The 12,105-nt window shown below is 35.1% G+C and overlaps 1 protein-coding gene across 4 annotated transcripts in view; it reads left to right on the top strand.

The window, feature by feature from the left end:
- Positions 1-12,105, top strand: part of ANGPT1 (angiopoietin 1) — a 252,989-nt gene that overhangs the window by 197,902 nt on the left and 42,982 nt on the right. For all 4 annotated transcript variants that reach the window (XM_073893095.1, XM_073893096.1, XM_073893097.1 and 1 more), the window contains 2 exons: positions 2,376-2,503; positions 10,986-11,087. In XM_073893095.1, the coding sequence (XP_073749196.1) occupies positions 2,376-2,503; positions 10,986-11,087 (230 nt within the window). The remainder of the gene's footprint in view (positions 1-2,375; positions 2,504-10,985; positions 11,088-12,105) is intronic.

Below are 12,105 nucleotides of genomic sequence, written 5' to 3'. Positions count from 1 at the left end.
TTATGATAGAATCTTTAAGCCATTTTTCCAGTTATAAGACTTATATTCAGGGTTTGAACATCATTTTTATGCAGTTTCCATAAAAATAAACTAATACTCAGCTTCTTTTATTTTTCTCTATTATTGAAAATACGTGTGGGTTTCCCTCTTCCCACACAACAGCCCTTTCACCCACATCTTCCTGAGGAGAAAAGGAAAAGAGGAGGGGAGGTGACAGAGAAGTGGGAATGGAGTGTATTCTCACTGCATAACTAAATAAGGGGGAGCAGGAAGTGGTATACTCAGTAAGAGAAGCATTTTCTCCTTAGATAAGTGACTTTCCCCATCTCTTACCCAAAAAAGAAAAATGGGTTTACCGTTGAATTCCTCTTGACCACATCTTCCTGTGTTCATCCTCTCAAGGGATCATAAATTTTATTTGGCATTTCTTTACATCCCTTCCCTTTTTAATTTTTTTTTTTTTTGCTTCTAATTTGGTCATTTTCAACTTGTTTCAATAGAAGATTAAACATTTAGAATTTAGGAAGGTTTTGTTTTAGAAAAATAGCAGTCCATTAACTTAAAATAAGCAAGTACAAATGAACTGTGTTGATGTTTTTCAGAACAATACTTTTACATAACACACCCATTGCAGTTAAAGATGGCTTTTGAATCAGCATTTATATATTCATTTTTAAATTGCTATTTGCATACCTTCTGTGCCATGCTTCTTCACTGTCCTATGAATGCATAGTCCTCTATTTATTGTGTGTTGATATTGCAGCTGCAATGGTGGTGTTTAGATGTAATTATTAATATAAGTAGACAAAGCCATCAGTGCACACATGAGTATAGAAAACCATAATACTATTAAACGTTATAATTCTATATTTTTGCTATGGCAGTATATCTGAGTGGATATTTAATTTTCTTGAAACGTAATTATTTTTGGAAATTTGAAGTATTTATATTGAGATAGTCATTCTTTCCATCAGTTTAGACTATTTTTAATTACCTATAAATTAGTAAACTCATGCTTCTTAAGTTTAAATCAGGCTATTGCTTTAGATTGTTAGAGCATGTAAAATCAACTTAAAAGCATCATTTAATAGTTTACTTTTGATTCTTATTAAAAAAGGCCATCATGACTCAAAGTGATTGAAAGCAGGTATTTATTAAATAACATGAGACTTTAAGGGCAAGGTGATAAAATAATCTTAAAAAATCTTCTTGAAGGGGTTAATGAAACGAATTACCAAACTATATGTTTATTAGAAAATATTAATAAATAGTTTGTAAATGTGCCATGTATATCTTTAGCAAAGGACTACTAAAGATGAGTCATTTTTGTATTTTGATCTCAGTAATAAGAACTTCATAATAGATGAAGGTCAGTGAATAAAATTCTCAGTAGAGCCTATCTAATTAAATTTCCTTTTTCATTTGACTTCCACCCTTTACTGAACTCTTCCCCTATATGGTAATTTCAAAACTTACTCATTTGTGTTCTTTTATTGGTATATTATCTGCCCGGTAGTTTAACTTCAGGCATTAAATAAAAAACAAAGTTCAGGGGTGCCTGGGTGGCTTAGTTGTTGAGCATCTGCCTTCGGCTCAGGTCATGGACCCAGGGTCCTGGGATCGAGCCTCACATCAGGCTCCCTGCTCCACGGGAAGCCTGCTTCTCCCTCTCCCACTCCCCCTGCTTGTGTGTTCCCTCTCTCGCTGTGTCTCTCTGTCAAATAAATAAATAAAAATCTTAAAAAAAAAAAAACAAAGTTCAGTTGCCTTTTCTTTCTAGGTAAATTAGGTCAGAGGCTCTTTTCTACTTTCTAAATCTAAATATTTTGAGGTGTGTTTTTTTTAATAGAAATTTCTAGGAGCTTATCAGTCCAAAGCCACAGAAAAACAGTTCTATCTACTTCTAGTGTTTTAAACCTCCATATGGTATTTTTATTTTTGAATTTGTTATCATTATCTCTTTCTCCTCCAAAAACGCTTTAGCATTTTTTTAAAAGTTTCCTATGAAATCTAGGTAAGAACATTTTAGAAATTTTGGAGGAAAATTGACATAATTATTACTAGTTGGAGGTGTTACACTATCAGGCCATTTGTCCCTTGAGTTGATGTTCTGGAAATTATAGATAAAAACAAAATTTAAGTAAGCAAAATATAAAAAGTATTCAGTTAGAAATTGCTCTACAGATTTTTCCGTTAGTTTTGTAATTTTGTGAGTCAGCTCAAATCTAGTATTGTCTTTATGATTGATTTGTCAGTAAATGCAATATTGACATTTGTTTGGAGGAAATAAAGACTTGTTTAGCTGTACTTGGATCCATTCGGGTACTAATGGTACTGATATTTTTGCTCACATATTGCAATTTTTTTTTTTGCAGTTTTACTAAAGGGAGGAAAAAAAGAGGAAGAGAAACCATTTAGAGACTGTGCAGATGTATATCAAGCTGGTTTTAATAAAAGTGGAATCTACACTATTTATATTAATAATATGCCAGAACCCAAAAAGGTAAAACCAGAAGTGTTTGTTTACGAGATGTAAAGCAGATCCTAGTTGAATTGCTGAATAATCAGACTGATTTGTGAGTTTGTTAAGCTGAAAATATATATGCCTGAGCTCTTTTCTCCCAAAGATTCTGTTTGCCAGGTCCATAAAGATGAAAACCCTATTGCACAAACCTCCCCCAAACCCATACCTCCCATCCCTCTTTCACAAAGTTTTTTATTTATTCTCTGCTCATTCCTGGGTTGTCCCATTGCTCATAAATGCTTGCCTTGTGTAGATTACATGTTGAGGTGATATGTACTTCAAGTACATGGAGAAGAGGTAGGAGCAATCTTTCAAGGTCCCAAGGACCCAGACGGCACACATCATCTATAGTCTAAATACTGTGGAGGGGCTGCCAGGGACATATTACTATTTGCAGAATCAGTGTTCCTATTAGGGTGGGAGAAACATATTCTATCTTGACTAATCATCTTGATAGGATTTGCTTTTCATGTTTACCTAAAAGAGTGGGTTGGAGGCTAGGATTCATTAGTATGTTGAACAGGATCCAAAGTAAACTTTGAAGTAAGTAAATACTATGTTCTTGCTGTTCTAACTCTTTTTCCCTATCTATTCACTAAATCATCCATCCATTCCTTCACTCAATACATATTAAGTGGATGTCATTTGTCAGTCACTGCCTAGGAACACAATATAGAACAAACAGATCCCACTGTAGTGCTGAAGACAGACAATTACACAGATGATTATAACAGACTGTAGAAGTGTAGTGATTGAGACAGTCTGTTCAAAGCAGGATTTGTGGAGAGATGTAAGGAGAGCCCTGCTCTTTGACATGTTAAAGTTTTTGCCCAAGATGCCAAGAGAGACCCATGACTTAGAAGACCACCTGCGTTTGTAATCCTCCATCCTCAAAGGATGAAACAATTTTCCTCTCCTCTTTGCCCCACCTAAATTACCAGTCCTGCATCCTCATTTCCTGTGGATACTGTGCAAGTGCTCTTGGAAGGCCTTCCCTAATTCCCTCAAGCAGCTTTGCATGACTTTTTCACTAGCAAAGTTCTACAAGGCAAGGATCGTGCCTTTTTGTCTTTGGTTTCCTGGGACCCAGCATAGTTTCGGGCACATAGCAGGTCTTCAATAAATATGTGTTTAAACGAATGAATGAACTTCTGACAATAATATCAACATTTCAACATAGTATATAGTATGTAAGCCTAACTTAGCCTTCTTGATTATTAGTCTCCTTTGATGGATGAGAGAAATGAATCTTGGAGAGTAGTTTGCCAGATGTTACATCATTGTCAAGAAGAGAATATGGACTCTACCAGCGTCCTTTCTCTCCTGATTTCAGTAAGGATTAGTGGTTTCAGTTAGCTCAGTGTTTTTTTGTTTCCCTTTGCTGGGACACAATTTTTTTTTTTCTGAAAGGAGGCCTTTCATGCTCTTCCATAATGGAGAAGGAGGGAGAACATGCAGTGGGCAAAAAAAGCAGTGGTCACAGTTCCATACATTGCTACCTGGGCCAACTACCACAGAAGTTTAGTTTTACCTGTTTTTCATCTTGGGCTTCTGTGCAAAATCTCACTAAATTGAGTGTTCCATGACTTAAGAGAAAAAAAAAATAACTATGAGGGTTCAATGGTGAGTCTAGGAGTAAAAAGAGGGTAACTCATTGTGAGGGGGAACCTTTCGGATCCTTTGGATCTTATGACATGAACCCTTCCTACCCTACTTGCTGATATCTTAGAATCATACTTAAGCTTAAATTCAATTGGCATACACTTGGGCATGTACATACATCCACATACTCTTACACCATACATCTAGCATGTAAAGTTTATCAAAAACTGTCCTGGGGAGGAGCGGAGCTAACATAAATACTCTATAATTTACCTACTTGTGTTCTCCATGACCTGTATTCCCCATGACCTGAAAGAACCCCCAAATTATTGTCAGTTACCCTCCTTTTAGACACTTAATGATGCTGTGATATAATAAAAGCAATTTTTAGGGATTTCAAATTAACATTCACACTTTCAGAATCTTTTTCACTCCATCACCCAATCCTGCCACATGGCCCCAAGTTTTGACAAAGGGGACATTACAAATAAGTTTGATCATTCCATGAATTTTAATTCATGTATAACCATAACCAGTGTTTTGAACTATGCTAGTTCAGAACATTTTGAGATGCAAATGATGTGCAGGCTATTTGCAGAACTACTGCTCCTGTTAGGGTGGAAGAAAGGTATATTATCTTAAGTCATAATCTTGAATAAATTTGCTTTTAATATTTACATAAAAGTGTGGGTTGGAGGATCCAATTCACTAGTTCGGTAGCTGACTCCTGTGTTGGTTTCATCAGGATGGCATGATTTAAACTTATACCTCTGCAAAATGATGGATTTTCCATGTGATGGAGCTTCAGGATTGTTCTTGAATAAATGAAATCTAAAATATTAAATTCCAACTGTCAACTGTCTGCTCAGTTAAACCTTAAGGTTTGGGCCCAAGGGAAAATGGTAGCCTGAGCAAGTAAGCCTGTAAGAGGCAAATTTTTATCACTATGGAAATAGCCCCATGACTTTTCAGAGGAAAGAAGTTCACATGGCATTTGGTCAGAACTATCATTAGATTTTAGTTTTATTGGAAATAGCAGAGCGTGGTGAGAGGGAGAGATCACTGAGTAGAAGGGAAAAAGTCTTAGGTCTTCTTGACTTAGGTGTTCCTTCCTTTGTTTTATTCTTTCCCATTTATGATCACGGATCCTCTCACAAGTAGTAATGTTGTTCTATTATGGAAACTTTAAACTGATAAACCTGCACTTTTCATAGATAGCAATTTTTTAAAACATCTCATTTATCATGGCACCAGTAAGAAAAATTATTGTGTGAATTTTCCCTGGTATAATTTAGAAGCTGGTTGATACAGTAGTTCAAATGCATTTACAGTTTGCCAGGTATATTCTAAGCACTTTAGATGTAAAAACTCACTTGTTTACTCTTTTCAGTAACTCTATGAGATGGGTGTTCCCTTATCCCTATTTTAGAAAAATAACTTGCCCAAATCACATAGTTAATAGATACTGAACACAGGCTTTGTAATAAAAGCATCAACTCCAGACTGTATCTCTTAGCAGGGGGCTAAATGAGATAATTATGTTAGTGGTGACTGAAGTTGCACCACTTATAATTTCTTTAATCGGAACCTATATGAGTGACACAGGAAAGAGTTTATTATCAGAAAATTATGTAAAATTGATTCATGTTCTGATTATAAACCACCCTGCTCCTTCCTACCTTGTAATCTCATTTTCTTCTCCTGTGTTGATATAAATCATTGAAATTCTCTGAATCCTGTAAAAAGTGCTTGGAAAATGCATCTTTATGATCGTCACTCTTCCCAGTAAATTGTGCTTTGTAAATATAAAATTTGGTGCTACGTTTGGATATGCTTAGCAAAAGCTTTGCTTATTTTTATGCTTGCAGAAGTTCTAGCAAGGGTATGAAACTCAAGGCAAGCTTATAAAAAATAAAGCAAGTTCTGGGGCGCCTGGGTGGCTCAGTTGGTTAAACCACTGCCTTCAGCTCAGGCCATGATCCCAGGGTCCTGGGATCGAGCCCCACATCGGGCTCCCTGCTCATGCAGGAAGCCTGCTTCTCCCTCTGCCTGCCGCTACCCCTGCTTGTGCTCTCTCCCTCTCTCTCTCTCTCTCTCTCTCTCGCTCTCTCTGTGTGTCAAATAAATAAAATCTTTAAAAAAATAAAAAATAAAGCAAGTTCAAATATGTAAGGTCTGGGATATGGACCAATCAATAAAATTGGGCTATTTAGGCAGCTAACAAAAGCTATTAAGAGGTACTCATCTTGTAAGCAGAGTAAGAGTCGCATACATACAGAATTGGTATACATTTATTTTTCTAACCGACATCATTCCCTTCTAAGAAATGATGTCTGAAAATAACTATTATCTTTTCAAATGAGATGAAGGCAGTTTTCTAAGACTAATTAATTTTTCAAGCAGATCAAATATGAGAATTAAATCATTTATGTATTTATTTTTTACCTTTGTAGTACTAATGGCTGTGGTTATTTTCTCTCTGAATTCCCTTCAATGCATAGTAGTAGGAAATAGGATTTTTCCTTCTAGTTCATCAGTTTCTAAAACTAAAGGCTTTCTAGCCAGCTTAGATTCATCCAAAAATTCAAACCATTAAATCATAACTCTGCTTATTATAAAATATTAAAAATTTGTTTCTGAATTGTGAGTCCCCTAATTCTTGGGAAAGGACCATAACAAATGTGTTGAGCCTTTTTTTTTACTTAAGGTTATGGAAAAATAATTAACATCCTCAAGCCTAATCATTCCAACTTGTATGGAGCATAAAACCGTAAGAACTATGTGAATCAAATTTCCCCTTTTTGTTTGGGTTTAAATCTCTGTATTATGTTAAAAGGTATTTAATGCTTGAAAGCTTTGACCTTGCCTGGGATAGGAGCCAGTTCAATCTTTTCTTGGATGGAGTTAAGCCCAAGTCATATGATCAATAAATGCAACAGGCATAGTAAATGTAGCGGGGCTCTTGTCTCCAGGAAGGCACCACCAGATAGCACAGACCACACAATATTGGCGAATGAACTTTTCAAGTCCTTTCATGTCTCAAATCTTTTGAAACCAACCTCCTATTTTCTTAAACTTCCTTCATCTGTTAAGCATAGGCTTTTTTATTTTTCTTCTGACTAGAAATAACATGTTTTTTGGGTTGTTTTTTTTTTTTGGCTAGAGTGAATCCAACTTCTTAAATAGATATGTAATAAAAAGAGGCATGCTCAGAGATTAGCGATGTCAATATTATTATATTTACATTATATATTATATTACTATATTAATCATAAATATAGAAAATACATATTATATAAAATATAAATTATATAAAATATATTAATACATATTATTAAGCTGGTGATCTTAAGGACAATTTATGGAACTATTACATATTTTGATTTTGTACATTCCATATTATTCTTATTATAAACAATAAATTATATGCAATGGTATATATAATAGTAAACTATGCTACAATATGTAAGATATTATATGCCGAGTATATAATGCATAATGTAAATACATACTATCTCATATGTAAAATACATCTAAGAAATGAGGGTCATGGCAAAGCCCATTATGTATCAAGCACTATTCTAAAAATTCTACATGCATTGACTCATTTAGTCCTTGCAAAAACCTAAGTGATAAAGAGAACAGAGTTGGGATTTGACACAGGTAATTTGGTACCCAAGTTCATGCCCCTAACCAATACACCCTTCAGCTCTATTGTGACCATATTCCACAATGGCAGCTATTATTATTATTACTGCTGTTATTGAGTCATAATAAGAACTGTGGAGCAAATGTCCAACATCTTACCTTCTCTGCACCTTGGCTTCTAACACAATAATCCTCCTGGGGAACTTCTGCCTCCCCATGTAGCTCCGACTCTCTCTGGGCCTTTATCTGAGAAGTACTCTTAGCACATCTTAACATTCTCAAGTCACTGAATATGTTTATTTAAAAGGAAATTGGTCTTTTTCTAAAATTTGTGAATGCTTTTAAAACTTTAAGTGCATAGAATTCTAATAACATAGATAATAGTAATAACAAAACTGTGAAGAATAGTTTCCTCTGCACATTGCATATTGATAAATGTAGTTATTCCTTTCCCTGAGTAAGTAAGTGGACTTTATAGCTTTGCAAACACAGGTTAGCAAAGTTCCAGGCAATTAGTGTCCATTTAGAAGAAAATTCTGGAAAAAAAATTCTGGATTAACCAGTCAAGGCAGGGTAAAAATTTAATTAAGAATCAAGTGGCACTAGTTACCTCTAGCAAAATGTTTCCTTGACATTTTCACTGACTCTTATTTAAGTATCTCCAGTAAAGTTCCACCTTGGCCACTTGTCTTGGATCACCACCTATGCCCTCTTTAAACTGTGCCCTCTGGGTTTTATTCTCATAGGAATCCTGCAGTCTCCTCAAGGTCACTAATGACTCCTTCATTTCAAATTTAAGTGTTTATTTTCCTCATCTTTGTTTGTCTTGACTTCTCTGAATATTTGATTAAGTCGATCACTTCCCCAAGTCAAAAATCCATCCTCAGCTTTCATTGAGTTAATCAGGTTTTCCTATTTTATCTTTCCTTCTTGCTTCTCTATTTATTCAACAAATATTCATTTAGTACCCAGTATAGGCTAGGCACTGTTCTAGGCACTAGGGACAGTGACAAATGCCTGCCTAAAGGTTATTGATGTATTTTACCTCCATCAGTTCACCAAAGCCCATTTTTGGATCCTCCCCCTTCCTGCACATATACATCTCTTTCCACTTTTTCTTTACTTCTTTAAATAATCCATTTTCATGTTATCAACTATTGCTCTCAAGCAGATTACTCCCAATACAGTTTTGAATTAGACAGACATAGGGTTCAAATCCTGGATGCAGGATTTGTTATTAATAATAACCATTGGTAAGTTACTGAAACACTCTAAGAATTGTCTTTATCTTCTGAAAAATAGGGATAATAGTCATATATGTACATCACTGTCATGAGTTGTTATAGAAAATACATATGAAGTGTTTAAATTATCAGGCATCTAACAGCAAGCATGCTATTGTTGATGGTGATTCCTTTCTTATTCCTTTATTATCCATAGTCTTATCCTTGGTCTGCCTCCATTAGATCATCTCCAGTTGATTGATGAACCCCCCCCTTTTGGATGACTATACTACCTCAAATTCTGTGTGTCCAAAACCATGATCATTTTCTTTTCTTGTATGTTAGATTTTCCCTTAAGTTTTTCATTTAGATCTATTTAGATCTCTGTCTATATCATTCTTCAGGTCACTGGAGCTAAAAACTGTGAACTCCTACATCTCCTTAAGCCTACAGGAACAATCACTATTGAAACTTTCAAGCATTTTGAGGGCAAGATCCATATTTTGTTCATCATAGTATCCCTAATTGTAACAGAATCAGTGCCCAAAAATGCTGATTAAGTAAAAAATAAGTGAATGAATCAATTAGAATTGAGGAGGAGGAAAGACTAGCTAGAGGTTGTGTTGAAGACAAAGAGTGGGTACCGAATAGTTAAGGGATGAGTCGAGGGGGAACCTTGGGACAGAGAATAGAATTTCAATTTATACTGAAGGTGAGTCAATTCCTAGGGACAGTTAAAGACATACTGATGGGTGACTGTTGTCAAAATAGAGGAAGAGCGCTCTAGAGAGCAGTTTGCCTAACTTATATGCTCACAAATAGTCATGGTTCTCTTAGTTCCTTTCACTCTGAGGAAGTACATGGACAATTTGTCCTCTGAATGACAGTTGTTGCCACTGTTTTCATACCCGTTAGCCATTTGTGCTCCAAATTGAGGGCTTCAGGGAAAACGCTTGAGGCTTTTGCCCTTAATCAGAGCTGAGCTATGTGCCTGCACAGCCTGTCTGCCTCCGTTGCATCATATCTACACCTTTAGCCAGCCTCCAAAATGCTTTAGTCATCAGTTGCCTGGGGAATGGTGTTCTCCATAGCTGGGACCTTGAATAATCAAACTGCCACATTCATGCTACATCAATTACAGTGATTACTCTCTAAAGATAATCCCATTACAGATATGCTTCTCTCCTTGGGTAGACTCGGGGCAAATGAATCGATTTCTAAATAAATACTATTGTTTTAGAATAATTGAAATGAGCATAAGTCTTTGAAAGCATTGGATAACTTTCCACATGGGGAATAATAGGAGAATATGACATACTGTATTTTTGACTGCGCAGTCAAAAATACAGTATGTCATATTCTCCTATTATTGTTCATGACGAAAATTCAAGCAAATAATATGTTCTCCATATGCTGTGGACCAAATTTTGCCTCTAATGTAATACTGAGCCATCAAGAATAATTACTGTAGTATGTAACTGTATAGGACTTAATGTGCAATGAAATATGTAATAGCTAAATATATATGATTTTTTTAAAAATTATTTTTCAAAACCTTTATTATTATTATATAACCATTTCAGTTAATTAAAAACTTAAGAATTCTGAGTCTTATGTTTTGGCAATAAAATGGTCTATAATTTTAGAAACCTAGATAGCATTTTTAAAAATCGAACATACCTAAGTGCCTATTACCATTTAAGACAGATTTTTAAAAATAATTTTTATAATCTGAGACTAAGACAATTTTCAGCTGACTGATTTAAATTTTTACAAGTAAGTTATATGATGGAATTTAATCAAAACAATTCTAATGTAAAACAAAATAACTGGTAAGATATCTAAGTTAACATTTTTCAACATAGTAATTTTTATTCAATTTATCTATAGGCCTACCCATCCTATTTCTGTTTTGAAACATATCTGATACTTATCTCTTTAAAACAGACATAATTTTCACTTGACTTTATTTTCCCTGCGTCTATCAGGTATTTTGCAATATGGATCTTAATGGAGGAGGTTGGACTGTAATACAACATCGTGAAGATGGAAGTCTAGATTTCCAAAGAGGTTGGAAAGAATATAAAATGGTAAGATGGAAGAGTTTACATAGTTTTTGATGTTTTATCATGAGGTTATCTTCACCATACTATGTGATAAGCCCTTGTATTTTTAGGTGTTTTTCAGCTATTTTAAAAATAAAATGATACATTAGTCACATTATTTTTATTAAACACAACACACTCATAAATCATTTTCAGTAAATGATTTCCATATGTGCATCAGAAAGAAAAATATATTACTGAAATTATTTGGTGAACTGTTATGTATTATCTGGATTTGTTCCTGGTTGAATGAGGGTGGGGGAAGCTAGGACCCAGACCCAGGCTGGATACATGAACCAGGACAAGGGAGGTGTGCCGGACTGTGGATTATGGAGAGGTACTCACAGTGGCCTCACACACATAGCTGGCAAGTTGTTGCTGGGTGTTGAATAAGAGCTCCTCCATGTGGCTGGGTTGGGCTTCTCTCCGTATGGTGATTCAGGGTCATCAGACTTCTTACCTAGCAGTTGGCATCCCTCACACACAAAAATTGAAGCTTCCACACCTTTTTAATAAGGTCTATTAGACCCAGAAATTGCACTGTATCACTTACACTGCTTTCTTTGGTTAAAGTTACTGACAGAGCCAGTCCACATTCAAGATGAGAGGAATACACAAGGGTATGAACTGTGAGGAATGGTTCCTTAGGGGTCTCCAAAATAATAGCAGACATCATGGTCACCATCACTGTCATCATAGCTAAAGCTTCCAGTGGTTAATATGAGCCAGCCCTGTATATAAATTCTTACTCATTTTTTTTATATCAAACCTATTATCTGTCTCCATTTTAAGAGGAAAGTGAGCAAGTTGGGAGATCAGCTTTTCCAAGATAATATAGTAGATGGTTTAAATAATGCATAATACAATAATTATGTAGTAAATGCCTACAATATTAACATTAAAATCAGCTGACAGAATGTCAAGATACAATAAAGGAAGAGGCTTCCATTTGTGGATTTATTGTCATATTTTACATCTCATTGTTCTGGATAATTCTTGTCTT

This window comes from Callorhinus ursinus, unplaced genomic scaffold (genome assembly GCF_003265705.2).
Source record: "Callorhinus ursinus isolate GAN/ISIS: 27379988/994484 unplaced genomic scaffold, GSC_fseal_2.0 scaffold5, whole genome shotgun sequence".
Lineage (NCBI taxonomy): Eukaryota > Metazoa > Chordata > Mammalia > Carnivora > Otariidae > Callorhinus > Callorhinus ursinus.
The sequence above is the reverse complement of the archived record's forward strand: the minus strand, read 5'-3'. Positions and strand labels throughout refer to the sequence as shown.